Here is a 27,471-nt window from a genome sequence, read left to right as displayed (position 1 = left end):
GATTTCACTAAGACTTTAAGGCTTGCTAGAAGCATACCACAGTGGTTAACACTCCAGTGTTGAAATGCTGACAGCAGAACCCTATTAAGCCTCCACCTATGAGCCACACCTGTGAATCCTCAGCCAATCCTGACCTCAGATGCCACCTATGAATGAAGCAGCATCTATTATATGTTTGTATTTCTTTAAAATACTAGAAAATATAAATAACTTAGTTTTTATAACACATGGATTTATGCATTTTAACCGGATGTTATGGATAATGAATCCTCAGAAACTGAATGGCTTTCCTGCTGCGCTCCTGTGCGCCTCTGACCTGAGCTCGCCTTCAGGCTCAAAGCTCCGCACATGCAAGCTGATCCTGGTGACGCAGTAAAACGGTTCCCTGAATGGACCGGGACAATCCCTCAGATTACAGGCTGACCTACAGGATTTGTTTCAGGAGATGCACCTGCCTCCACCGGAAACCGACCAGAAGCAGAAGGTGTGGGGTTATTTTATCCTCCCGGTAGATTCCAGCATAAAGCGATTTTTATTTTTGGGAGATTTATTACTTAGATTTAATATTTTCCTGTGAGGTTTAATACAGAGGGATCCAGTTTGGATGGTTTTACGCAGATACTCTGGATGAATTGTTCTCAGATGATGTGCGGCTGGTAAAGGTGTGAGTTTGTCATCAGTTTTCTCCAATCTGATAATGAATAATATTCCTGCTTCCGGTGGAAACCTCAGCTTTAATCCTCCCAGATTCCCACGCAAAGATGGATTGCGCCCTGACAGCCAGCCGGGGACGTCGCGGCCTCACTGGATGAATTTTTCTGCTATGTTTGCGTCTTTTTGGCTGAACTGAAAAAAAAAAGTAAAGAAAGCGTCACCGTTTGTCCCTCCGCCGGTGCCTAAAATGAGGAGGACGGTTCTTAAAGAAGCCGCAAAGCGCTTCCCCTGGGTGGCCAACGTCACCCTGTACGGCTGCCTGTTTGCCGGCGGGGACCTGGCGCACCAGCTCATCGCGCAGAGGGAGCGCATCGACTGGAAACACACGCGCAATGTGGCCATCGTGGCCATCACCTTCCAGGGGAACTTTAACTACTTCTGGCTGCGCGCTCTGGAGAAACGTTTTCCTGGGAAATCCGCAGGGATGGTTTTCCGCAAACTGCTGCTGGACCAAAGCTTTGCGTCACCTTTGGCTACCAGCGTCTTCTATACAGGTGAGAAACAACCTGAATGGATTTAAATATTATAGAAAAGTTTATCTGGTTTTAGGTCAGTAAAAAATTAAACCATCTGCCTGATATTATTCATTTATAATAAAATTAGAATATAACAAAATACAAAGAATACATTATTTTTATAACATCTTACTGATACAAGGTTAACCGGGGAAGGGGGGGGCAAAAGTTCCTGTCAGGAAACGGTGTTTGTTTGGCGAACCCAAATGCAGAGACCAGTAGGCAGAGGTGAATTTAAGTGGGTTTATTAAGGTTCACAAAAATCCAACAGAAAATACCAAACGTACCAGAACCAAGGAGACATCAGGGGTAAACCAAAAACTCTAGGAGCCAGGGAGAGATGAGGAAGGCAGGCAGATGTTAGACGAGGATCCAGCAACAGGAACTGAAGAGGGAGGGCTTTTAAAGGGGACAGAGACAAAGAGAGGGCTAACGAGGGGATTGAAAACAGGTGAGAACAGAGCAGAAAACAGAGCAAGGGAAAGAGGACACAAGAGGGCAGCAGAGGACAACAAATGGAAAAACCAAGAAAAACAGGAACTAACAAACCAAGACTCTGACAGTTCCTGGGGGCCCATAAAACTCTGTTTACATGTTTGGTTGATACAACTATTCCTTACTTGTGCACATTAATTATGTTTTTGATAAAAATCCTTTCACTAAAATGCCATCAGAACGCTGATAATATTAAGTGTGTCTCAGCCCCCTTCCTTCAGTGTCCACCATATTGGATCAGTCCATTTGCTGCACATGTTCAGAAAGGTCCAAACAGACAGCAGCAAACCATTTGAAAACAAACCATGCAAAGAGCAGTGTTGCCAACTTAGCGCTTTAGTCGCTATATTTAGCCACTTTTCAGACCCCTCTAGCACTTTGATTTCTAAAAAGCTCCTAGCGCCAAATCTAGCGACTTTTTTCTGCTACTGGAGACTTTGGAGACAACATCTAAAAGCAGCGAACTCTGCTCTCCAGAGCGAGTAGATTGGTAACTCCGCCTCCTGCTCTCCTCTATCTTGTCTGCTGTCATGATTCATGCAGCTATTATTTCATCCAAATGAAAAATGGAGAACAGATAAGCAGATCATGGCTTGTCTACAGTGAAAAGAAGGACTGGGTTATTTACTTTGGCCTTTTTGGAAACACAGGAAGGAGCAATCAGCTAAGTGAGCTTAGTGCTTGGAAAAAATCTTTCATTCCTTTAGAGACAGCATGAAAAGTCAGCTGAGTACAAAACATAGAGAGGAAAACAAGAAGAAAAGGTGATATAATATATCATTTATCTCATAAAATATTTTTATTCTCTAATAAAAATATTCTAGCATTTTGAGAACCTGTATTTTTTATTTTTTCTAATCACTTATTGTCGTTTGTGAAATAGTCTGAAATAAATTCCTTTTCATTCAGTGGGACGTCACTGGGGACACAGATGAATGAATAGTTCTGTGCTATCTCTATAAACAAAGGTGTTGATGGCAGCAGCACAGCTGATATTTCTCTCCAGGATGGAGTCACAGCCAAACAGGAACAGACCAGATGAAGCTACTATGAGAAAAAGCAGAGAGAGCAGAACGTTAGAGATTGAACTAACAGATTCTGCAGAGTGGGAGAATAGAGATAGAATGAAGCAGACTGATGAAAAAGGGGTCCCTATGTCCTCCAGCAGTCTAAGCCTATAGCAGCAGAACTATAGAGATAGCTCAGGATAACCTGAGCCACTCTAACTAGAAGCTTTATCAAAAAGGAAAGTTTTAAGCCTAGCCTTAAAAGTAGACAGGGTGTCTGCCTCACGGACTAAAACTGGTAGTTGGTTCCACAGGAGAGGAGCCTGAGAACTAAAAGAAGGCTGAAGTACCCGGTTCAATTCCAACAGCCTGCACTCTGGGTTCCCGAGCAAGACCCTTAAGCCCCACACTGCTCCCCTTGCGGGGATGGGTTAAATGCTGAGCGTGAATTTCCCCATTGTGGGAGAATAAAGATTTAAAATATATCAATTAACATGCTTTTCATGGGATGTTGATATGTTATAAATCTCGCCTCACACACCTCTTTTTAAACATTATCAGTTAGTTTAAAACTCCCTGAAAACCACGAGTCCAAAAGGACTTAACTTGGTTTTCGTATGAGACAAAGACACCAGACTTTCTCCACCTCAAACACTGATTGGAGAATCCTGAACCAGTTTGAACATTTCTTCTGCCCTGCAGGCGTCAGCTTCCTGGAAGGTAAGGAGGACATCTTTGAGGACTGGAGGGAGAAATTCTTCAACACCTGGAGGGTAAGAAAGTAGAAAGTCACCTTCCCCTCCTCCACACATGGTGGCCACATCTCTGTCAGCCTGCAGCCAGATTAACCCACATGTGCCGCTGATGGTGCGTAGAGTAAATCAGGCGGCGGATAATAATGTCACTGAGTTCCAGGTTGCGTAGGAGGAGGGATCCTGGCGCAGCGTCAGGATGCAGATTAACGACCCGTTAGTGCCTGTGGTTACATAATCCAGGAGACCAGTGGTGAATAGTAATCGATACGAATAAAAATCAATTAAAATCTCATAAATAACAGAGATTTGTTGTCTTTAAACCACTTTTCAGGTGTTTTTTTTTTTTCAGATGGGATAGGCCATGTTAATCATCATGAGCTCTAAATTCCCAATGTAAATATGCCAGAGTTAGGCATGGAGGCTAATCTGGACCTGTAGTCCCAGGGCAAGTTGATGCTTACAGATATTACACACAATAAAAATAAATATTAAAGCACCTTCAGTTAATGATTTTGGAATATTTGCCTTTTCAATCAATGAATCAATCAATTTCTTTATTGTCAACTACAATTTGCACTGTAATCGAGATTTCATTGGGGGGCTGAGAGGGGGGAACAGTTTACTGAGGCCATGCAAGCCGCAGAACGCAGCCTTTGGCGCGTTCCTATGCCTCCCGAGGGCCACAACCCGTAAGCGGTTCCCTATAGCACTGAATTTATATCTGTGGAAAGATAGGAGCCACATTGGGGAGGGAGAGGAGAAAAAAAAACATATTTCAACATTTATCTTTGACATGATAGAGTTTGAGATATCCAAAAACCAGTGGCGGCTGGTGAAAACTATTTTTGGTGGGGCTGATATAGCCTGGTGTATGTCTCCAACTAATCCAGAATAAGAATTCAAATAAACAATTGGACAATAAATACAATTTAACAGTAATGATTTAATTTACTATATAATAACAGTAACAGTGATGATTTTGGTCACAATAACCATGACAGGAAATTTTCATATCCTACAACAGGGATGTTCTTCTGGCAAACGGGTAGATAAATAGGGATCTCACCGAATTTGGTGGAAGCTGCATCTCGCTCGTTATGTTCGCCATCGTCCCTCTAATTTTCGGCACCTGCTCATTGGGTGCAGAAGCCTGTTAAAGGGCAGTATTTTCAGCGCCCCAAGACCATAAAATTCTGAGACGCTGATTGGCCAATAAATTATTAAATTCACCTAGCGATAGTACATGATTGGCAGATTCTCTGCACATGTGGGGCAGTCTGATCAGCGCCCCAAGACAGAGACGGTAGGAGTCTGTCTGTGGAAATCCACAAATGAATGACAGTAGGTAGGGAAATGTAGTTTATATAAATTGTTTTGCTTATAGGTACACACTCTAGAGAGTAAAACTAACATTTATGAGTTAATTTTTAAAAATATATTTTACGTTTCTCTCTTCTTATCAGGGAGGGCGGAGCCCCAGCGCCCCCTATGGGCCAGCCGCCACTGCAAAAAACCTCAACACAAGAAAAGCACATATAAAATACAAGACAAACATTTCAGCAGAAGGAAAACATCGGAGGCTGGAGCCACATGAAAGTCAATCTGACATTAGTTGTGTGTGTATGACAGGTCATTGTCCCTATTGAGATGGAGGTTTATCAACCGGCTCTACAGTTCTGGATGGATCCATAGATGCTCGTAGGTAGGGGAGGGGGGGAGCAGTTCTTTTTTGCCCTTTCGACATAACATCCTGGGAAGATTTTGATAGGGGGGAAAATCCAAAATAACACTTATTGTTTTGAGAGCAGGCTGCACAGGAATTTTCTGTCAGACTTGAGTCTTTTCTTGCTGGCTCTACGTGGCGAATCCAAAATTCCAAATTTGTTGGGCTTTTCCCCCTTGAAGCAAGCATGCACATCCAAGATATTATCTCATCTCACCTCCCAGGCTTAAGTTTTTTATGGTGTCTATTATGGAAGGTGCACCGGTTCCTCCTGCAGTAAAACAACCCCACATCAAGCTCCTCCCACCACCGTGCTTCACAGTTAGGATGCGCTGTAAACCTGAAAAGGTTACAAGAACTAAACATTTTTGAGGCAATCTTTTGCCTCAAAAATCACACATAATCAGAATTTGTTTTTTTTTTTTATAGTTCTCCATTTAGATTTCAGTTAGATTCAAATAGTTAAAGGAGAATTCCGGTTTTTAACACTTTTAGCCCATTTTCTGTAGTGTCCAGGATGAAATCGAATGATCGACACCAAAATTTTGACGATTGGTCCTGTCTCTGCTTTTTGGCTCATGCAGAATCCCCCCCTGGCTGCTTCAGAATGGCTTCCATAGTGCATGTCCGATAATGTCCTTAAAACAACCTAAACGTTCTTTTTTTAAAATATGCTACTCACCGGGTCGTCAGCGCTGTTCAATGACGTTCCAAAAAAAGTTTCGTGAAGAAAAACCGTTCCTGTCTTGTTTTATTTAGCATTTTGTAAATCCCAGAACTATTTTTTCCGATACATCGCAACCGCTTATAAACTTCCGCTTCCGGTTCGAATCTGAAGCGTTGCACACTCCAGACCACTAGTTGGCGACGGTATCCTCTACCGTCAAACTCAAAGTCCAATATGTCCTCCTCAAGAATCCACCTTTCGTATTCCATTTTCAGAGTTTTTTAAAGTGTTTAAAAGAGACGTTAGCACCTCGACGTCGGAGTACACAGAGTGAAGCATAAACACTTGGGCCTTGCGAAAAGACTACAACTAAGCGTAAACAGGCCCCATTTCCGTTTCCGGTGGCGGAGGGATATTGACTATTCCAATTTAACTCAATGGGATTTACAAAATGCTAAATAAAACACTACAGGAACGTTTTTTCTTTACAAAACTTTTTTTGGAACGTCATTGAACAGCGCTGACGACCCGGTGAGTAGCATATTTTAAAAAAAGAACGTTTAAGGTTGTTTTAAGGACATTATCGGACATGCACTATGGAAGCCATTCTGAATCAGCCAGGGGGGGATTCTGCATGAGCCAAAAAGCAGAGACAGGACCAATTGTCAAAATTTTGGTGTCGATCATTCGATTTCATCCTGGACACTACAGAAAATGGGCTAAAAGTGTTAAAAAACGGAATTCTCCTTTAAGTTAATCAAGGCTAAAAGTCGTTCTTTTGGTTTTAACAGCCATTTATCGTGGACACGTCTTACAAAGTCCAAAAAATAAAATAAAATGCCGTCAGAACTAAGATGGGAAGCAGAAACCCAAATTAGCTCAAAACAAATATAAAGGTTTACACAAATAAAGACAAGTAAAGCAATACAAATCGGAACGTTCTCTGGCGAAACTTCTTGGAAAACAGTCCCAGTGATGCAAATAATTGTGTTGAGCAATCTTTCCCATGGGCAACAACGTGACATGCAGAACAAAATATAGGTTCCTCCTTACATTTTAATTTGATTTTGAATCAAACTAAAGAAACATGAACAACATGAATTTACTGAAAGTTATTTATTTATTTATAATTGAACATTTCAAGTTAATACTATACTAGTATGTATGAACTCTTGTTTTTAACTAATACTAAAATAATGAGTTGACCAAAATGGCAGCTACAACCATAAAATATTTGATTTACTCAAAGTTTTTGTTTAAGTTTCCTCTATCTATCTATCTATCTATCTATCTATCTATCTATCTATCTATCTATCTATCTATCTATCTATCTAGAATGAAGCAGAATGATGAAAAAGGGGTCCCTATGTCCTCCAGCAGTCTAAGCCTATAGCAGCATAATTATAGAGATAGCGTAACCGGGTGTCATTACCGCCAGCGTGAATAACGATCTTACTGTATTTAATGTTTCTGATTATGGAGCTGCCAATCACCAGAGTGGGCTTCTCAGTGGGTGTGTCACTGAGTGGGGAAAATCGGTTAGAAAAGTGAACGGGTTGGTGGTGACAAGTGGGCAGAGATCCACGACTACGCTTTCTGCGTACAGTTACCCAATCGCCTGGCTGCTCAGGCGCTGCTGGAGGACAGCTACGTAGGGGGGCCTACTTTAACTCCTGGATGTTCAACAGCCTGAAGTCTGGATTCTAACTCTTACCCCCTCGCCTCCAAAACTACAAAAATACTACACTTATTACACATTATCACTAAAGGAGGCAGAGGAATAACTGAACATCTGACACAGAGAGAGAGAAGCCATAGTGATGCTAAGCTAGCGCTAGCCTAGGCTACCTACTCCTTACTACCAGAAATAAACCCATATGTGTCATGATGGGTTCTCAAATGGAGACCCAGTTATGCAGAACACCACAAGGCGGACACGAGGATAAAAGTTCAACAGTTTATTAAGCACAACACAATATGAACTGGGATCTGGTTCGGGCCTGGGTCCTGGTTTCACTGGAGTCTGCGTGAGAGACAGAGCTGTTATGAACTGCTGGCAGGGTTTGGTTTACAAGTGAGCTCGGATAGTACCTTGAGGGTTCTTGAGTAAATCTCCTTGGGGGAGTTTCTGTTGGTTCTGGAGGAGAGTTTATCAGCAGAGTCCGTAGCTGCTTCAGCGTCTCACGTCTAGCTTGGACAGACCTTAGTTTGGTTCTTCCAGCTCTAGTCCTGAGCTGCTTGGGATTTCTCAGAAAGTCTTCAGGGTTTTGGCTCAGAGGGTCGGCTCGGCAGGTTAGCTCTCCAAGAGCTTTCACAGAAGAGACTCGGGTTTCCTGGGAACACAGAGAGAGAAGTTAGAATCCAATCTGGATTCAAGGTCATGGAGATTCACTAGGAGCAAGGCTTTAGCGCTGACCAACTGGAACAACACTGCGGCGTTGAGGTAAGGTCTGAAGACAGCTTATGTAGTGGATCCTCTGATGGTCTTGATGAGCTGCACCTGTGCAGGAGGCTCCCTCAGAGGATCCACGGCGGACTCTGCTGGAGAAAGATGGGATTTTCTCCAGCTCCCAACAGTACCCCCCCCTCAACGACCGCCCCTTGGCGGTCCGGAGGAAGTGGACGGACAGGAACGCTCGTACTCCTCTATGAGTGTAGGATCGAGGATGTACGAGCCTGGGACCCACTGACAATCTTCAGGCCCGTAGCCCTCCCAGTCGACGAGGTACTGCCATCCGCGACCTCGTCGACGGGAGTCTACGATGCGGCGCACCGTGAAGGCCGGATGGCCATCGACCTCCAGGGCGGGTGGTGGGGAGTCGGACGGTGGGCACAGAGGGCTCGAGGAAACAGGTTTGATCTGGGAAACATGGAAAGTGGGATGGATACGGAGGGAGTGAGGAAGCTGCAGACGAACAGAGGAGGGGTTGATGATACGAGAAACCTTGAAAGGCCCAATGAATCTCGGGGAGAGTTTTCGAGACATCCCCTTGAGGGGGATGTCTCGAGTGGAGAGCCAAACTTCTTGGCCCACAGAATACTCAGGGGCGGGGCGTCTCTTAGCGTCAGCGAAACGCTTGACTGACTCGGTTGACTGGTTGAGTGTAGCGATTGTTTCCCTCCATATCCTCTGGCAGCGACGGATGTGATGGTTAACGGACAGCACCGATATCTCTCTCTCATCTGCAGGGAAAAGAGGTGGTTGGTAACCGAGACTGACCTGGAACGGGGACTGTCCAGTGGATGCAGAACGGAGAGAGTTATGGGCATATTCTATCCACGGGAGGTATTGACTCCAATCCACAGGGTTGTTGGAAGTGAGACAGCGGAGGGTGGATTCCAGTTGCTGGTTCATGCGTTCTGTCTGGCCGTTTGATTGAGGATGGTAACCTGAAGTGAGGGATGGTTTGCAGCCGAGAGCAGAACAGAAGGCCTTCCATACCTGCGAAATGAATTGTGGACCTCTGTCCGAAAGGATCTCCTGGGGGATGCCATGAAGCCGGAAAACATGTTTTATTAATAGCTGAGCAGTCTGGAAGGCCGTGGGAAGTTTCCTGAGGGGAACCAGATGGCAGGACTTCGAGAAACGATCAACAATGGTTAAAATAGTGGACATACCTCGGGAGACAGGGAGGCCGGTGACAAAATCTATAGCTATATGAGACCATGGGCGCGAGGGAACAGGAAGAGGTTGAAGCAGGCCAGAAGGAGGTTGGTGTGAGGCTTTGTTGCGGGCACAGGTGGGGCAAGCCAACACATACTCCTTAACGTCTCTGTGGAGTTTGGGCCACCAGAAGCGCCTGGAGATGAGAGCTATAGTCCTACTCACTCCTGGATGAGCGGTGAATTTGGCGGCGTGCATCCACTGGATGAGACGAGACCTGACTGAAGATGGGACATATGTGCGGTTAGGAGGACCGGTACCTGGGTCTGGTTCAGTGGCTAGGGCCGAGTTGATGAGGTCCGATATCTCCCAGTTGACCACTCCAATGGTACATGAGGCTGGGAGGATGGGTTCAGGTGTCTCAGGATGATCCACAGAGTAGAGACGAGAGAGAGAATCGGGCTTCACGTTCTTGGATCCGGGTCTGTAGGAAATGATAAGGTTGAAACGTGAGAAGAAGATTGACCACCTGGATTGGCGAGGATTTGCCTGTTTAGTTGACTGGATGTGAGCCAGATTCTTGTGGTCTGTCCACACAAGAACTGGATGCTCAGCTCCCTCCAGCCAATGCCTCCATTCCTCCAACGCCAGCTTAATAGCCAGGAGCTCACGGTCGCCCACGTCATAATTCTGTTCAGCTGAGGAAAGCCTACGGGAGAAGAAAGCACAGGGGTGTATCTTTTGATCAGAATCGAGCCTCTGGGAGAGAACTGCTCCAACTCCGGAGTCAGAAGCATCCACCTCTAGGATGAACTGTTTTGCTGGATCAGGTTGGATGAGAACAGGAGCTCTGGAAAACAATGATTTTAGTTTTTCAAATGCTGCTTGAGCCTCAGGGGTCCACTGAAAAGTTCGTTTGATGGAGGTGAGAGAGGTTAATGGAAGGGCGGTTTGACTGTAGTTTCTTATGAAACGTCGATAGAAGTTAGCGAATCCAAGAAACCTCTATAGCTGTTTTCGGTTCTCAGGGACTGGCCAGTCTAAAACAGCTTTGATCTTATCCTCAGAAGGTTTTACCTGACCGCCCTCGAGCACAAACCCCAAAAAGGTGACTGACGGTTGATGGAATTCGCACTTCTCGGCTTTCACGAACAGCTTATTTTCCAGAAGTCTCTGTAAGACAAGGCGAACATGTCTCTTGTGTTCATTGAGGTCCTTGGAATAAATGAGAATGTCATCAATGTACACAAAAACAAACACGTTGAGGAAATCTCTGAGAATATCGTTTACTAGGGCCTGAAAACAGGCAGGTGCATTGGTTAAACCAAAGGGCATTACCAGATATTCGAATTGACCCAAAGGAGTCTTAAAGGCAGTCTTCCATTCATCGCCCTCTCGTATCCTCAGAAGATGATAAGCGTTTCTTAAGTCCAACTTAGTAAACACTGTAGCTCCCTACACAGGTTCAAAAGCAGAAGCAAGAAGAGGCAGAGGGTATTTATTTTTAATTGTGATCTGGTTTAAACCCCGATAATCAATGCATGGCCTCAGGGAACCATCCTTCTTGCCCACGAAGAAGAACCCTGCACCCAGCGGAGAGGAAGAAGGACGAATAATTCCAGCAGCTAATGATTCATTGATGTATTTCTCCATAGTTTCTCTTTCAGGCTTGGAAATGTTATACAGTCTGCTGCTAGGAAGAGGAGCGCCAGGTAAAAGCTCAATGGCGCAATCATATGGTCTGTGTGGAGGTAGGGACGTAGCACTGACCTTACTGAAGACAGGGGCTAAGTCGTGATACTCAGAGGGAACTGAAGAAAGGTCAGGAGAGTCCATCTCCCCCCCACCACTAGGAGACCCCACCATAGGGGCAGCTGAACGAAGGCATGTTTCGTGGCACGTAGTGGACCATGATTCCAGGAGACGTTTAGTCCAGTTGATGTGAGGATTATGCTTCTCCAACCACTCAAACCCGAGGACTAATGGGGAACATGCAGAGGGGAAAACAAAGAAGGTTATTGTCTCTCGGTGGTTACCTGATAGAAGTAGCTCGAGGGGCTGGGTTTGATGGGTTACACGGTGGAGTCTTTTTCCGTCGATGGCTGAAACACTGAGAGGCTGGGAGAGGGGAACGGTCTTTATGTGAAGTTGCTGGACGAGGTTAGAGTCTATTAAATTACACTCACAGCCTGAGTCGATGAAGGCGGAAAAAGAAAGACTCTGGTTATCACAGAACAGGGTGGCTGGAAGCATCAAACGAGGAGATTTTGTTGTGTTTAATTGGCCCGCCAGACTCCTCAGATCCACTGGCGGGCCCCGGCTTTTGATCTTGCCGGGCAGGAGGCGATAAAGTGTCCACTCTCACCGCAGTAGATACAAAGTTTACTTAGGAACCGCCTCTGTCTCTCCTCAGGAGTGAGCCTAGTGTGTCCCACCTGCATGGGTTCGGAGTCCCTTTCTCCCGAATGAGAGGCTTGAACAGGCAAAGGAAGAGACTGGGGCTTAGGCCTCTGAGTGGGCATCTGCTCTGTAGAAGGAGAACACACAGTCACGTTAAGAGAGGCAGGAGAGAAATTATTCTGCTTCTTAGAACTGTTTCTGGCTCGAATCCTATTATCAAGTCTGATGGAGAGGCGGATTAAATCTTCGAGGGAAGCAGGTTCGTCGAGGGTTGCTAGTTCATCTTTAATCTGTTCATTTAATGCCATGAAGAAAGCTCCCTTTAAGGCGCTTTGATTCCATCCGGAAGCTGCCGCCTTAACCCGGAAGTTAATCGAAAAATCTGCCACAGATGAATTTCCCTGTTTGAGGCTGAAAAGAGCTCTGGAATCAATAGTTTGGTCAGTCTCCTGGTTAAAAACCTGGGTAAATTCAGCGATGAAATCAGAAAAAGGGTAATCTAAACTGTCGTCAGAGGCAAACCTTGCCTGAGCCCATTCCAAGGCTCTTCCTGTTAATTGAGAAAGAACGAACGTTATTTTCTTGTGATCTGTAGAAAAACAGCCTGGAGAATTCTGGAAGATCAACCGGCACTGAAATAAAAATCCTTTGCAATCTTTCATGTTACCGGAGAACCGCTCAGGTAGACTAGGACGAAATTCTGATGACGTCACAGGTTGTGACCTCGGGGGAGGGACTGGACCCGGAAATGGTTGCTGTACAGATGCTGCATTAGCGCTATTCAGGAAATTAGCACAACTCTGTAGCATTTGGTTATGAGTCCCAACTAAATGGTATAACTCACGGAGCGTTTGGGTTTGCCCCTGAAGTTGGGCATCCTGTTCCTCCAAACGACGGGTGAGGTGATCTGCTGGGCCTTGTGTTTGGCCGCAGTGTTCTGTCATGATGGGTTCTCAAATGGAGACCCAGTTATGCAGAACACCACAAGGCGGACACGAGGATAAAAGTTCAACAGTTTATTAAGCACAACACAATATGAACTGGGATCTGGTTCGGGCCTGGGTCCTGGTTTCACTGGAGTCTGCGTGAGAGACAGAGCTGTTATGAACTGCTGGCAGGGTTTGGTTTACAAGTGAGCTCGGATAGTACCTTGAGGGTTCTTGAGTAAATCTCCTTGGGGGAGTTTCTGTTGGTTCTGGAGGAGAGTTTATCAGCAGAGTCCGTAGCTGCTTCAGCGTCTCACGTCTAGCTTGGACAGACCTTAGTTTGGTTCTTCCAGCTCTAGTCCTGAGCTGCTTGGGATTTCTCAGAAAGTCTTCAGGGTTTTGGCTCAGAGGGTCGGCTCGGCAGGTTAGCTCTCCAAGAGCTTTCACAGAAGAGACTCGGGTTTCCTGGGAACACAGAGAGAGAAGTTAGAATCCAATCTGGATTCAAGGTCATGGAGATTCACTAGGAGCAAGGCTTTAGCGCTGACCAACTGGAACAACACTGCGGCGTTGAGGTAAGGTCTGAAGATAGCTTATGTAGTGGATCCTCTGATGGTCTTGATGAGCTGCACCTGTGCAGGAGGCTCCCTCAGAGGATCCACGGCGGACTCTGCTGGAGAAAGATGGGATTTTCTCCGGCTCCCAACAATATGAAAGCGACAAGTGCTCAGTAGAGAAGTGCAGCAGAAGGCGCCATGTTTGAAAGTGTTTCTGGACAGTTAGAGTTACTTATTATGGTGGATTATCATAATTTAATGAGCAGACTTTTATACAGCACTAAGCTTTGCTCATATCCAGCTTTAATATAACTTATAGTGCCTCTATTGACCTGTTATATCTTTTATACAGATTATTAAATATATTCATGCGAATGAAACCAATGTAGATGACCCCTCCCTCCCTCAAGAAGAAAAAAGAATGGACACCTGGATGAATATCTCTCTAATAATTGACACTAGATTCTCTTCTTGACATTAACCCTCTCCGTTTATCTGGGCTTGGGACCAGGAGCACATTAAGACTGTGGACCCCATGGGGCAGGATTATTATGTCAATGTGTGTGAATGTAAATGTGTTTTGGGAATTTGTTTTTACCATTTTTTAAATTAGTTTAAGATTAGTTACAATACAGAGAAAAACCTGTGCCGCTTTACACATACAAACTTTAAGAGAAGGAAAAAAAAAGGAATAACAATAAAATCCACATGAATAAGGAACAAGTAGTCAATCCTCCCACGTCCAAAGGAGACGTCCATTGGAACAAAATACATTTCTTGACAAGAAATTGAAGAATTGTAAACAAGGATTTAGAGTGTGCCCCCATATGATTAGGGTAAACGTTTAGAAGATAAAACACAGGAGATAAAAGGAAGCGTACCCCCAAAAGCTTTTCAATCACCAAATGAACGTCCCTCCAGAAGGACCTTAATAAATCACATGACCAGAATAGATGGAAAAAAGTATATTTATGCCTCAAGCGATTGCAACATAGATTTGAACGGACTGGGAACATTCTCTGAAGACGAACAGGGGTATAGGAGGACCTATAGAAAAGCTTGAAATTCAGTTCTTGATGTTTTTTAGGCCCGAGCAGCAAAGCGCTGCGAAGGCCTATTGTATTTCTAAAGTTTCTTTTTATTATTATTATTCTTTTCTCACTATGAACGCATTTTATGGGGACTTCGCATATTCAAAAACTATGAAAACGTGGCAGTAAATTGTCCCCCGCGTGAAATAGCCGGTCTATAATGGAATCCAAAATGGCCGCCACCAAATTACGCCAAAGCGCCCTCTAAAGTAAGTTGGGGGAAACCGTAAGTCACAGAGACGTGAAATTTGGCACACAAGTAGATCTCCTCAAATCATGAAAAAAAAGTCTCTTGGAGGTCGGCCATTTTGGGTCAAAGTGCGATTTTTGGCCATTTTTCATAGCATTTTTACATTTACAGAATATAGTTTTGTATTTATCGTAAATATTTTTATATATGAATACATTTGACTGTGACAAAAGAGGGGTGGGCTAGCTGGGGCACCCAGAGAAAACCCACACAGGCACGGGAGAGTATGGCAGCTCCATGCAGAAAGGTCTCCTTCTGCAAAGGAACGGCGCTGACCACTGTCCCACCGTGCAGCCTCACTCTGTTTACCAGGGTCTAATCAATACCAAGGTAGGAATCTACCTCAGAAAAAGGCCCTGGTATGGAGGCAGTGCTTTTTTATTCATAGGGAACCATAGAGTTTATAGAGGGTGACGGCTAAATATTATGGACTGGATTCAGTGAATGGCTCTGGGGAGTTAAGGGTTAAAGGAAGAATTATGAAAGTTAAGGGTGATGGTTATAGGGAAGGGGGGTGGGGGTTGGGGAGTTAATGGAAAATAAAAACAAGGTTAAAAGACCATAACATTAAAAACAGTAAAAAGACAATCATTCAAATCAATACATTTGAAGGCATACGTAGCCTATAAAAAAAAATCTAAAAATCAGCAATTGTAAGCATTTCTAAAAAGGAAAGTTTTCAATCCATTCTTCAAACAATCCACCGTCTGTGGGGCCCTAAGGTGGTAGAGACTGACACGGGAGTGGATTTTCACTCCTGTCCCGTCCCACTCCCACAGAAAAAAATGGTGTCCCGTCCCGATCCCGGGCCAGAGTAGAAATCTAAATCCTGTCCCGTCCCACTCCTGGTGAAATTACTCCCACTCCCATCCCGTTCCCATTCAGAATGACTCCCGCTCCCGCACCACTCCCATTCTTGTTTTTTTTGAGCGCGGGTGAAAAACTCAGAGCGGAAGTTACTATTGGTTTGCTCCCGTCTGCTCCCGTTAATGTTTAATCCTGTACCGTCCCAATCCCGTGATCGTTACTAATACTGACTCCCATCCCACGGGAATCCCACGGGAATCCCGTGACCCATGGGATTCCCAAAATAATGTCAGTCTCTATAAGGTGGTTTAAAGTTTAAAGTTTTGGTTGGAGGACAGTTTCTTGAGTTTTCTGAAGAAGTTGATAATTCTTTGCATTTGTTTTCTTTTCTTTTTTGGTTTTCTTTCTTGGGATTTTTCAATCTTCTGTTGCAGATTTTTCAGCTCCTCCATAAGGCTCTCTGTTGACGTTTTCTTCTCCTCCTCCATCTCTGTCAGAGCCTTCTTAGCGTTTGCAACTGTCTCTTGAAGGCAGGCCTTCTCTGTTTGCCACTGTTGCCTTTCACCATGCAGAACCTCCTGAAGGTCGTTCAAAGCTGCTTCCATATCTCTAATGACGTTCTTCTGCTGAACAGTCCTGAGCAGCAGAGCAGCAACAGTCCTGCCCAGGCGACGGGACTTTTCACAGGCCAAGGGCTGCGTTTGCTTCTTCATATCTTGTTCCATCTTCAGCAAAGCAGCCTTTAAGGAACTGGTTTCCTGCTCTTTCTCAGCTAAGGAGGTCTCGGCCTCCTTTGTTCTGGCTTTCTCAGCAAGCAGACTCGTTTCCAGTTCCATGACTTTTCTTGCAGCATCCTGAATTAATTGGTTGTTTTCCTGCTCTTTCAGACGCAGAGAAGCGTTTTCCTTTTCTAACTCACTTTTCTGTAACCCCACCTGCTTTTCCAGCTGCTCCACCTCATCTCTTTGCTGTTGGTTGGCCATAAGATTGGATTTTTCTTCCTCCCACTGCTGCCGCTGTTCCTCCAAATCTTTCTTCATTTTGACCAAAGCAGCCTTGAGTTCACTGGTTTCCTGCTCTTTTTGGGCTAAGCCGATCTCAGCCTCCTTTGCTTTTTCCGTCTCAGCAAGAACAGCTGCCTCCATTTTCTGAGGTAAGACAGAGAGAATCTTAATTCGTTCTAATAATCTGGTGTTTTCTTGTCGAACTGCTGCTCTTCCCTCTTCTGTTAACTTAAAGCCAAGCTCAGCCTCCTTTACTACCATCCTCCTCAGTTTTTTCGATGATTTGATGTTTTCTTGTTGATTTGCTACGATGTGCTTTAATTTTGAGTTTATGCAGATCACAGCTTCCTGCACACTTTGCTTCATACAAACTACCACAGTCTCCAGTAGCCAAGCTTTGTCGTTGGCAGATTGACGCACTGCCTGCAGTTTTTCAAGCTCAGCGGCGTGTCTCTGCAGATTTTCTGATAATCTCATATTTTCTTGTTGAAGCGCGGCCATTTTTTCATCCTGCAGTACCTTTTCCCTTTCAGCCGTTAGCTCAGACTCCAGCTGCCTAGCTGTCTCATTGGTATGTCCAAACCCTGCATCCATTTCCTGAGACACAGCAGCCGAACACGCATTTCCAGAACAGTTTGCAGCTATGCTACCAGATGTAACTTCCATTGTATTTTCTACATTAGCTTGCATCAACATGTCGGCTTTAACTGAAGGCACCACGTTTAACTTACCTGATTTACCAACAAAGAAAGAGCAGTTGTTTCCCATTTAAAGGCAACAATAGTTTGTTCGTCGGTTAAAAACACAAAAGCTTTATTTTCAACAAGAAAAGCTGTTTTTCTGATGACTGGACTGATTTGCTCTGTGGGGAAAAAAACTGTTGGAGGGAGAGAGGGAAGCCATAGTGATGCTAAGCTAGTGCTAGCCTAGGCTAGCTACTCCTTACTACCAGAAATAAAACCGTGTGAAACTGAGAAGTGCTATCTATCTACCTATAAACAAAACAGCTAAAACATGGGTAAAAATAACATTCACACAATCAAATCAATAACATTGGGTAAAAGATAAAAAAAATAAAATAAAATGAAATAAAGCCCACTGTGTTGCTAGATGTTAAAAGCTAAGGAGAAAAGGTGAGTTTTGACAAGAGATTTAAAAGAGATCTGGAAGGATGTAGAATAAGGTGACCAGATTTCTGAAATCAAATCTGGGGACATTTCTTGCTCGTGGATAAAAATCAATACATCTTATCGAGATGAAATTAGGAAACGGGGACAGTAATGGTTTCATATATTTTTACATATTTATTAATATTTAAACAACAAAAATCAAGTGTAAAAGCCAGGAATGTGCCTTTCCAAACGTTTAGTATATCCTAAGATTAATAACATGAATAGTGTTATTAGTAGAAAACTAGAACTGTGTCTCTGGGTTGGGGCAAAGTGGTGGGGGTGGGAGCGGAGGGGTCAAGGGTCATTAGCAGGGCTTTCCAATTTTGGGGGCCCAATGAGCTCTGCCGCCTCCTAAGGGGAGAGTGACATGAGGAAAAGAAATTTAGATAAGTAAATACAAATATTTATTCTATGCCTGTGGCTGTCTGTTGAGACAGAGTTTCCCCACCTCTTCAAAAAAGTGCAACAAATACTTATTCTGTTTACATCTACTGAACATACCTATAAGAAATATTTTTTTTCTTCATTAACATAAAAAAACAAGTAGTAGTCAAGCCTGCAGGTAAAGGTTCATATATGTTTCTTACTGTCACCTAGCCACATCAGGGGCCTGTGTGTCTCAAAGTAGCAGGTTCATTTTTCCTACTAACCTGAGTATACAGCCACTCTGTGTTCCACAGCATACTTTGCACACTACATCACTCAATATGTTAGTTTATCACTCAAATCATGTCAACGCTTTATCACTTGAACTTTATTAATACATATTATACATTTTAAATGTTTGAAACAGAAATATTAACTGAACAGGGTCTGAGGCAGTGGCCCTGGTAATTTGGGTAAAATAATATAAGAGAAGACATAGCAAGTAAAAAGCAAAATAACCTTTTTAAATATCTTAAACAAGTTTAACCATTGAACAGCAGAATAGGCTTAACATCAACACAATGTATATAATCCAAGAATAGTCCATATTTATAAACAGCAATAACATATACATATATAATTTCCTTCTTTTCACAGCTTCTGTATTGTGCATTAAGGCTTCCTCTTATGTTTCCTGCTCTCTGCTTTACTCCTCAAAGTAAATTTTTCTCCCTTCTTGTCAACCGTTTTTTCTATCAGAGTTCCTAGTTTCCTCCTCTCTCATTCAATCTCCTTTCTGTCTTTCTATCTTCTTCCTCACTCCTCCAGCATCAATCTTACATTATTCTAAAACAGAGACATTATATAATCAAAATCACCTCCAAAAAAATTTGGATGTGCAACATGAAAACTTATTATTATTAATATCTCATCTAAATACTAAAAATGCTAATTACCACAATATTAGGAGCTATAAGCAAAAACCACATAATAAATGAACATTAAACAGGTGGTTATCTCTTCCTCCATCATTCTCAGATCATGTAGATCTTGTCTTATTCAGTTCTCCTGTTATTGACATATATATCCAAACTGAGCAGTAAAAAAGCACACCAAAAACTGGAAGTCTATGCTCATAAATCACAACCATAAATCATCAAAACAAATTGAAATAACTCTACTTATAATAACTATCTGAAATATAAACTAAAGGTCACCTATCCATTCTAAATCATCTTTATACAAACCCTTGTTGATCCCTGGAGAACCAGCGTACCAGATTAGCGCCTTACAAGGAGTTTTCAATCATTTTGCTACATTTTAACCCAGCGTCTTTTACTCATGCTCAACTCGTGGTCTTGTCTTACTTTTTATTATTGTTTTAACCTGGACACAAACCAAACATTTATCACAAGATCAGCCCGATCAGAATAAAATTAATTGATTAACACACTTACCATGACTCAGCGTAGCTCCCCATCAGTTGCCACAGGTTGTAAAAAACGAACTTCCACTTCTTTTTCTTCTTCTGTTTTAAAAGTGATGCGCTCTTCTTCTTCTTTGTGTTTTAATGGCAGCTGACATCCAAAAGGATCATTACCGCCCTTCTAGTGGTGCGCTCTGTTCCTTATCTTTATGTTATCAGCAGCGCAACCAGCTACCGTAATACCTATTTTTGCGCGCAACAGCTCTACCGTAATAACAGTCTACACGCAACATTTTTCGCCTCTGTAAAATCGGGGACATTTCCGGGGACAGCTTTAGCCGGGGACAGGTGGTCCAAAACGGGGACAGTCCCCGGAAATCGGGGACTTCTGGTCACCCTAATGTAGAAGCTCAGAGGCAAGACAGTTCAGTGATTTACAAGCAAATAGAATCATTTAAGATTTTAATTCAGTTTATTTCTATAGAGCCAATTCAAACATGACAGGTCCTGATTAAAAATAACACCAAGATTTTTTACTTTATTATCAGAAATCAGTTTAATCCCATCCAAATGAAGTGACTGACTAATCAGCTTCTTTTTCAGAGACTCTGGTCCAAAGACTATAATTTCTGTTTTGTCTGCATTCAGAAGCAGAAAGTTAAGAGTCAACCATGTTTTTATGTCTTCAGACATGCCTGTAATCTATGTAATGGGTTAGCTTCATCTGGATTATAGACAGATATAGCTGGGTATCATCAGCATAACAGTGGAAATTAATCCCATGCTGTCTAATAATTCTACCAATTGGGAGCATGTATAAAGTAAAGAGAATTGGTCCTAGCACTGATCCCTGTGGTACTCCACAGGTAACCTTTGAGCATGTTGAAGATCTATCATTAACATGAACAAACTGAATTCGATCAGATAGATAAGATCTGAGGCCATGAGAATATCATTAGTGACTTTCACCAGAGCTGTTTCAGTGCTATGATGAGCTCTAACGCCAGACTGAAACTCTTCAAAATGTTCATTATGGTGGAAGTGATCGCAAACTTGTTTGGCAACTACTTTCTCAAGAATTTTAGATAAGAAAGGAAGATTGGATATAGGTCTATAATTGACCAAGTCATCTGGGTCAAGAGACGGTTTCTTAAGCAGAGGTTTAATTCCAGCAACCTTAAAAGCCTTAGGTACATATCCCTGTAACAGAGATAGATTAATCACATCTAAAATGGAGGAGGAGATCAAAGGGAATACCTCCTTAAATAACCTGGTTGGAACTGGATCTAACATACAAGTTGAAGGCTTAGATGAAGACAATAATTTTGCTAACTCAGAAAGTTCAACTGGATCAAAGCAGTCTAAACCCGGCTCAGATTCCATGATTACCTCAGATATAATAGCGGATAGAGGAGTGCTATTGATCCTATTTTTAATAAGATCAATCTTATTTATAAAGAATCCCATAAAATCATTACTTCTAAGAGCAGGTGGAATGGACGGTTCAACAGAGCTATGGCTCTGGGTGAGTTTGGCAACTGTATTAAAAAGAAATCTAGGATTATTCTTATCCTCCTCTATTAATGAGGAGAAATATGCTGCTCTTGTTTTACAAAGGGTCCTCTTATACAGCAGTAAACTATTTTTCCAGACTAGGAAGGACTGTGGAGCGATATTTTCTCTCCAGTTTCATAGCATTTTGCTTCCAAGTGCGCAGCTCTGCATTAAACCAAGGAGCAAGCTTTCTATTTTTAAGGGTTTTCATTTTCAAAGGAGCTGCGTTGTCTAAGGCAATACGCATAGAACTAGCAACCCCATCAACAAAATCATCAACCTGTGAAGGGGAATAAGCTATGCTTTTGCACTCTGCAGCACTGCTCAGCGACACAGAGGAGAGAGAAAGTGAAGCAGATTCTTTAAAATGTATAACTGCACTATCTGATAAAGATCTACTAAAATGTAACCTACTTTTGGGGGAGGAGAACTCTGTTAAAGTAATCCTGAAGGTTATTAGAAAGTGGTCAGAGAGGACAGGGTTGTGAGGAAATACTGTTATTTCTTCACATTCTATGCCATATGCTAGCCTCGTGAGACCATCCTGATCTCGCAAGCTTTCAAGGTTTCACTCGCTGATCAGTCTGGCTACTCTCTGTTAAAGAAAATTTGGAGCCGTGCACCAAACGAACGTCCAATCAGTGTTGGCTTTGAGGCGGGTTGAGGTGTGATGCAACGAGAAGCGCGACAGTTCAGCCGATGAAACTAGCGTTAGCGTGGCTATGGAGCAAGTTTTATTGGAATTACAGAGTATTTCTTTACTGAAATATAATATCCTTTGCCGACATGTTGCTTATTTGTTGAGCTAACGAGCCTTTACCTGCAGCAGCAAGACTAGCCTGGCTTGTGGTTGTGTTTTTGTCGTCGCTCTGTTAGTACGTCATATGCTTTGTTGATCTGATTGGTTTATTTGGCCCGTCTATCACCAACATAGGCCAATCAGCTAACTAGTATTTTCGCCCCTTCCCAAAATTACTTCAATGGAAGGTTTCCAGATGGATATGCGGAGCAAATCCATCTGACAGAGTCCGGTTACCGTATGTCAGCACAAGATCCAAAGTATGAAGATGAGAATGTGTGGGACTATTCACATTTTGAACAAAGCCAATAGTGTCTAAGATAGCATTAAAGGCTGCTCTTAAGCTATCGCCTTCAATGTCAGCATGGATGTTAAAATCTCCCACTATGATGACCCTGTCACTATTTAATACCAAATCAGAAAGGAACTCTGAAAACTCATCTAAAAATTTGTTTATGAAGGTTCTCAGTCATCCAGGTCATAAAAAAAACAACTTTAAACAGAGGTGGTGGACTCAGATTCCAGCTTCGAAAAATATACAATTCAATCATAGACATGATCCCTTCCAGATATCACCAAACCCCCCCACCCCATCACAGAGGAACGAGGGACCTACCCGCTCCAGCCGGTGAACAATACCTCCTTAACGACCGACCCTTAACAATCATAGACAGGTTTCAGGTATTACAGGAGACAACCCCCCCCTTAATGGCAATCCCCCCTTTAACGACCGACCCCTAGATCATAGACAGGTTCAGATATTAGAGGCTAACAATGGAACTAAACGACCCATTCATCGGTTACCATTTGCATGTTTCCAAGCAATATAAGGCCTTGTCCATATAAGGCCCCGTCCACACGAAGTCAAAACGAACACGAAACGCTGATTTTTTCCAAAACGTTTGCCGTAAAGACGGAGACGTAAAATAAATGTGAGCGTCCACACGAATGCATGAAAACGCTGCAAAATGTATGCCAGGCCTGTAAGTGGCGCTGTGGTGCCAAAGCAAAAATAAGCGACGAAATGTTGGGCATGCGCACTAATATTTATACATAGTTGCCCTGCGGGTCCATTTTCGTGGTTAAGTCAAATTCAGGTGCTGAACTATGTCGTCGATATTGCTCTGTTCTTCCTGGAGATATTCCAGAAGAAGAAGATTCTGTTGTAAGCCCGACAGCAGGGTGAGTAGCATTAGCAGCAACGGCGCCATTGTTGTTGTGATACTGGTCGCGCATGCGTGTGTAGAGGCGACGCTATGACGCATGCGTGTAAAAAAAAATATGCGGTTAGAGCGTAAAGATGGAAACGCGAAAACAGCGTTTCCAAATCTTCCCACTCTGAAGGCTGAATAAAAAAAAGATCGTTTACAGACCCCCGAAACGCCGGCTTCGTGTGGATGAGAGGCTGGTTTGGTGAAAAATTTGTGCGTTTAGGCCAGGGTTCGTCTTCGTGTGGACGGGGCCTAAGACTCAAACTCACTGCGGATCCAGACATTTGAATTGAGAAAGCTTCCTGGAGAGGTGGTGAAACGTCTTCAAATCTTGAAAACCAAGTCCAGTGGATATTTTTTGAATTTTTACAGAAATCATCTAAAAATTCAGAGTAAGGACATGGTGGACGATACAAATTTACAAAAAGAAGAGGTTTTCTTGCTTTTTGAAATATGGATCAGGGAAATTAAGGGTTAAATGTTCAAAAGAGTTGTAAGTATTAACTGCCTTCGGAGTAATCAATAAGTCAGACTGGAAGATTGTTGCTACTCCTCCCCCTCGCCCAGAACTTCTTTCTACACATTTGTATATACATGTAGTGATATATGTCTTTGAATTTTTGCAAGATTTCTTAATTTAAAGGAATATTCACAATTTATGTGTTTTCAGACTGGACTCATGTACTGGCCTTTCATGCAGGTAATTATTAATTATTTCTTTTGTTGTTAATTTATTCCATTTAAATAATTTGTTAAACATATTAAATAAGACATAAGGCACTAGTTTGTTTGCTTGTTTGTTTATGATGATGCCCATAAGCTGTTGCCGTGACAACGGCTGCTCCTCCTGGCGGGTGGCATCATAAAAAAAACAAGGCAGCATCAATACATCAGGAGGTTTCTGAAAGTTACAGGCTCTTCGGAATTACTCTAAAAATCTGACAGAAATATACTGATATTAGCAAACTGAATTTGTACTTCTGAATACTTAAGTGTTTTCCAAAAATACTTCAATACTTTAACATGAGTAGATGTTTCACAGGGTAACTTTTACTTGTAGTTGAGTAAGATTTGACTGTGAGTATCAATACTTTTATTAAAATACTACAAATACTACTACTTACTTTACTAGTAATACTATATCTGTCTGTTTATATCAACCAATTAACATTAAAACTATAGAAATATAACTCTCAGATAATAAACCTGTACCCTTATAGACAGCTTTTCTTTCCTTATATATGTATGTATGTATGTATGTATGTAGAATTTTTTCTTCTCTGTTTCCCTCCAGTTTCTGAACTTCGCCCTGATGCCGCTGCACATGCGGACAGCCTTCATGGGCTGCTGCGCCTTCCTCTGGGCCTCCTTTCTATGTTTCTCACGGCAGAACGGGGACGGCACCGCCACCGTGGCCCTGGCATTCATCATGGACCCCCGGAAAACGCTGGAGGAGATGCGGGAGGCTCGATTAGCCCGCAAGAGGCACAGAATCCAGAGAGAGAACTGATGGAGATGCTGCCATGATAGCCTTTGATTTTCAGCTGAGGAAAACAACCTGCATGCTTCTGCTCCAGCAGCATCCAGCAGCTGAAAGGCAACAGACCCACTAAGGACCAACTCTGTCTCATGCACAGAACGCATAAGGACATAAAACATGCAGCAACGTCTGATAAAAAACTGTAAAGTTGCTTCAGCTTAATCAAACTGATAAATCGTGACATACCCATATATGGACTGACACAGCCGCTGAAAGTTTAGGGATTGAAACCGTTTATGCAGTAAAATTGATGCCAGGCAGCTGAAAAAAGCACAACATAAAAACAAAAAAACATGAATATGGGGCGACCAGTTTAATTAAAGGAAGGAGGATGCAGAAATGCATTAAATAAATGACCCATTTTGAGAAGTATTTTTCTCATGAAGGCATACATTTATCTGCATGCTATCATATAAGCCCATATTGGCTTTAAAATTGAATATCACCCATTCCACCAATGTAATTCACCGATATATAACACACTGTTTATTTGACAAAAACACCGGTGGCAGAGGTCAGGTTTGTGTTAATCAATGAAATACTGCTGTAACTATATGTTATTTAATGAAATTACTTTCAAACGATGCTTTCCTCTGTGAACAAATGCCCCACTGGCGGTTTGAAAGTGTGGTTCCTGCTCACATCTCGGTCAAACAGACAACTCTGCTCACACGTGGAGTAAATTCACAACTACTTCCTTTAAAAAAGATTTTTGAAATCAAAATCATTCAACTCCAAGTCAAACATATTTCAGTTAAAAACCCTTAACTGTAGTAAAGAAACTCAACTAAATTAAGCTATTATTTACAAAAAGGAGATTATGGTTAAAAAACAAAATTAATCAAATGATATAACGATTTTTACGGTTTCACATGGATTTATGTTTGAGAACCAAAGTTTAAATTAAACGTTTTGAAATGAGGACAAATTAGCATTTAAATTAGGCCTTAATTAAAATGTCCATCCATCCATCCCTTTTTCTCTCTTGTTTATTCCGTCAGGGTCACGATGGTCCCTACCTCCAGCACTCCATGTGCTAGAGGCGGGGCTTCACCCTGGATAGGTCGCCAGTCTGTCACAGGGCAACACAGAGACAAATAAAGACACACAACATTTAGAGAAGCATATGAAACAAACATTTGTGTTCCTAGACTGTGAGAAGAAGCCGGAGTACCCGGAGAGAACCCAGCCATGCAGAGGTAGAACATGCAAATTCCATGCAGAAAGCACCTTCCTGCTAACCTGACTCCGCCAGATGGATTTGCTCCGCATATCCATATCCATTGAAGTAATTTTGGGAAGGGGCGAAAATACTGGTTAGCTGATTGGCCTATGTTGGTGATAGACGGGCCAAATAAACCAATGAGATCAACAAAGCACATGACGTACTAACAGCCAGGCTACTCTTGCCGAAACCAGTCGGGAGAAGAGCAAAAACATCTTTTCCTCTGAGAAAAGCCTCCAGAGCAGTGTTTTGCTCTTCTTTCAGTGAAGAAATACTCTTTAATTCCGATAAAACTTGCTCGATAGCCACGCTAACGCTAGTTTCATCGGCTGAAGCCGCCATGTTCTTTAGACTGAACTGTCGCGCTTCTCGTTGCGTCACACCTCAACCCGCCTCAAAGCCAACGCTGATTGGACGTTCGTTTGGTGAACGGCTGCAAATTTTCTTTAACGGAGAGTCTCAAGACTGATTAGCGAGTGAAACCTTGAAAGCTTGCGAGATCAGGATGGTCTCACGAGGCTACCTTCCTGCTGCAAGGCAACAGCGTTCCTCCAGTCATCTGCAGTTGGGATGTGTTCAACCCAATTCATAATGAAAATCCTAGAGGTGAATAAAAACAGTCGACTGTTTAGTTGCTTTAATCAAAAATCAATAACCATTTCAATTAATTGATTCTTAACCTTCTGTCATTTCTGAGGGAATAAATAGGGTTAGGGCCCTTTTAGCTTCTTTTTGCTAGGTTTGCTTTATTAAGACAATGGAAAGACAAAGCTGGTAGGTAAACACTGGTGCTACGTTCACATTGCGTGCTGCTTCATTTTTGATGCTCGTACCAGTTTAGTTCTGATGCACGGCTGTTCTTCTCTCGCTGTGCAGTCGAAAAGTGGATCTGATGCGCGTTGGGCGGAGCTACCCTATCCTTTATTTCCCTGGAACAATGGCAGCTATATTAGCTGTGAGAATCTATGTTGAAGTGAGAAAGTCCTCCTGAAAACATGGTCTGTGCAGTCAGTTCATCCAGATTACCATCCTGCCTTCAAAGATTATTTCTCTGTGAGAGCCGCTCAGACCCCCACATACCGGCGCTGCGCTGTCACTGGGAATCCCCAGCAGCAGCTGCCTCAGGCCCGCTCGCCTCTTGGGGGTTTTCCCCTACTGTTCGTGGCGGCTGGAATTAGATGTTAGCGTTTTTCAGGTACATAATCCAAACTGCAGGCACCAGGATAATAAAATCAAACATATTTTGCTGACAGGTTTCTACATTTTAAGTTAATTTAGGCATTATTATAAAGTTCCAGAGGAGTGATCATAGCGCTCTGCATCAGCAGTGCTGTGTCTGACTCCCTGCCAGACTGAAACTGAAAAGTTAATTATGGTGTAAGTGATCGCAAACTTGTTTGGCAACTACTTTCTCAAGAATTTTAGATAATACAGGAAGATTGGATATAGGTCCATAATTGACCAAGTCATCTGGGTCAAGAGACGGTTTCTTAAGCAGAGGTTTAATTCCAGTAACTTTAAAAGCCTTTGGTACATATCCCTGTAACAGAGATAGATTAATCACATCTAAAACGGAGGAGGAGATCAAAGGGAATACCTCCTTAAATAACCTGGTTGGAACTGGATCTAACATACACGTTGACGGCTTAGATGAAGACAATAA

The 27,471-nt window shown here is 42.8% G+C and overlaps 1 protein-coding gene across 1 annotated transcript; it reads left to right on the top strand.

The window, feature by feature from the left end:
* Nucleotides 1–380: 380 nt before the first annotated feature.
* On the top strand, nt 381–25,553 carry mpv17l (MPV17 mitochondrial membrane protein like). Its single transcript, XM_038305616.1, has 4 exons — nt 381–1,208; nt 3,434–3,504; nt 23,714–23,743; nt 24,338–25,553. Exons 1-4 carry the CDS (start codon nt 902–904, stop codon nt 24,551–24,553), a joined length of 624 nt encoding a protein of 207 aa, XP_038161544.1. The 5' UTR covers nt 381–901; the 3' UTR covers nt 24,554–25,553.
* Nucleotides 25,554–27,471: the final 1,918 nt, after the last annotated feature.

The sequence above is a fragment of the Cyprinodon tularosa genome, unplaced genomic scaffold, assembly GCF_016077235.1.
Source record: "Cyprinodon tularosa strain WSP-4 unplaced genomic scaffold, ASM1607723v1 ctg560, whole genome shotgun sequence".
NCBI lineage: Eukaryota > Metazoa > Chordata > Actinopteri > Cyprinodontiformes > Cyprinodontidae > Cyprinodon > Cyprinodon tularosa.
The sequence above is the reverse complement of the archived record's forward strand: the minus strand, read 5'-3'. Positions and strand labels throughout refer to the sequence as shown.

What these genes read in the sequence shown, in the direction of transcription:
- mpv17l (XM_038305616.1), top strand. Translation starts at nt 902, where the DNA reads ATGAGGAGGACGGTTCTTAAAGAAGCCGCAAAGCGCTTCCCCTGGGTG. An exon ending in TACCAGCGTCTTCTATACAG is followed by an intron (nt 1,209 to 3,433) that starts GTGAGAAACAAC and finishes TCTGCCCTGCAG; the next exon opens with GCGTCAGCTTCCTGGAAGGT. An exon ending in TGTACTGGCCTTTCATGCAG is followed by an intron (nt 23,744 to 24,337) that starts GTAATTATTAAT and finishes GTTTCCCTCCAG; the next exon opens with TTTCTGAACTTCGCCCTGAT.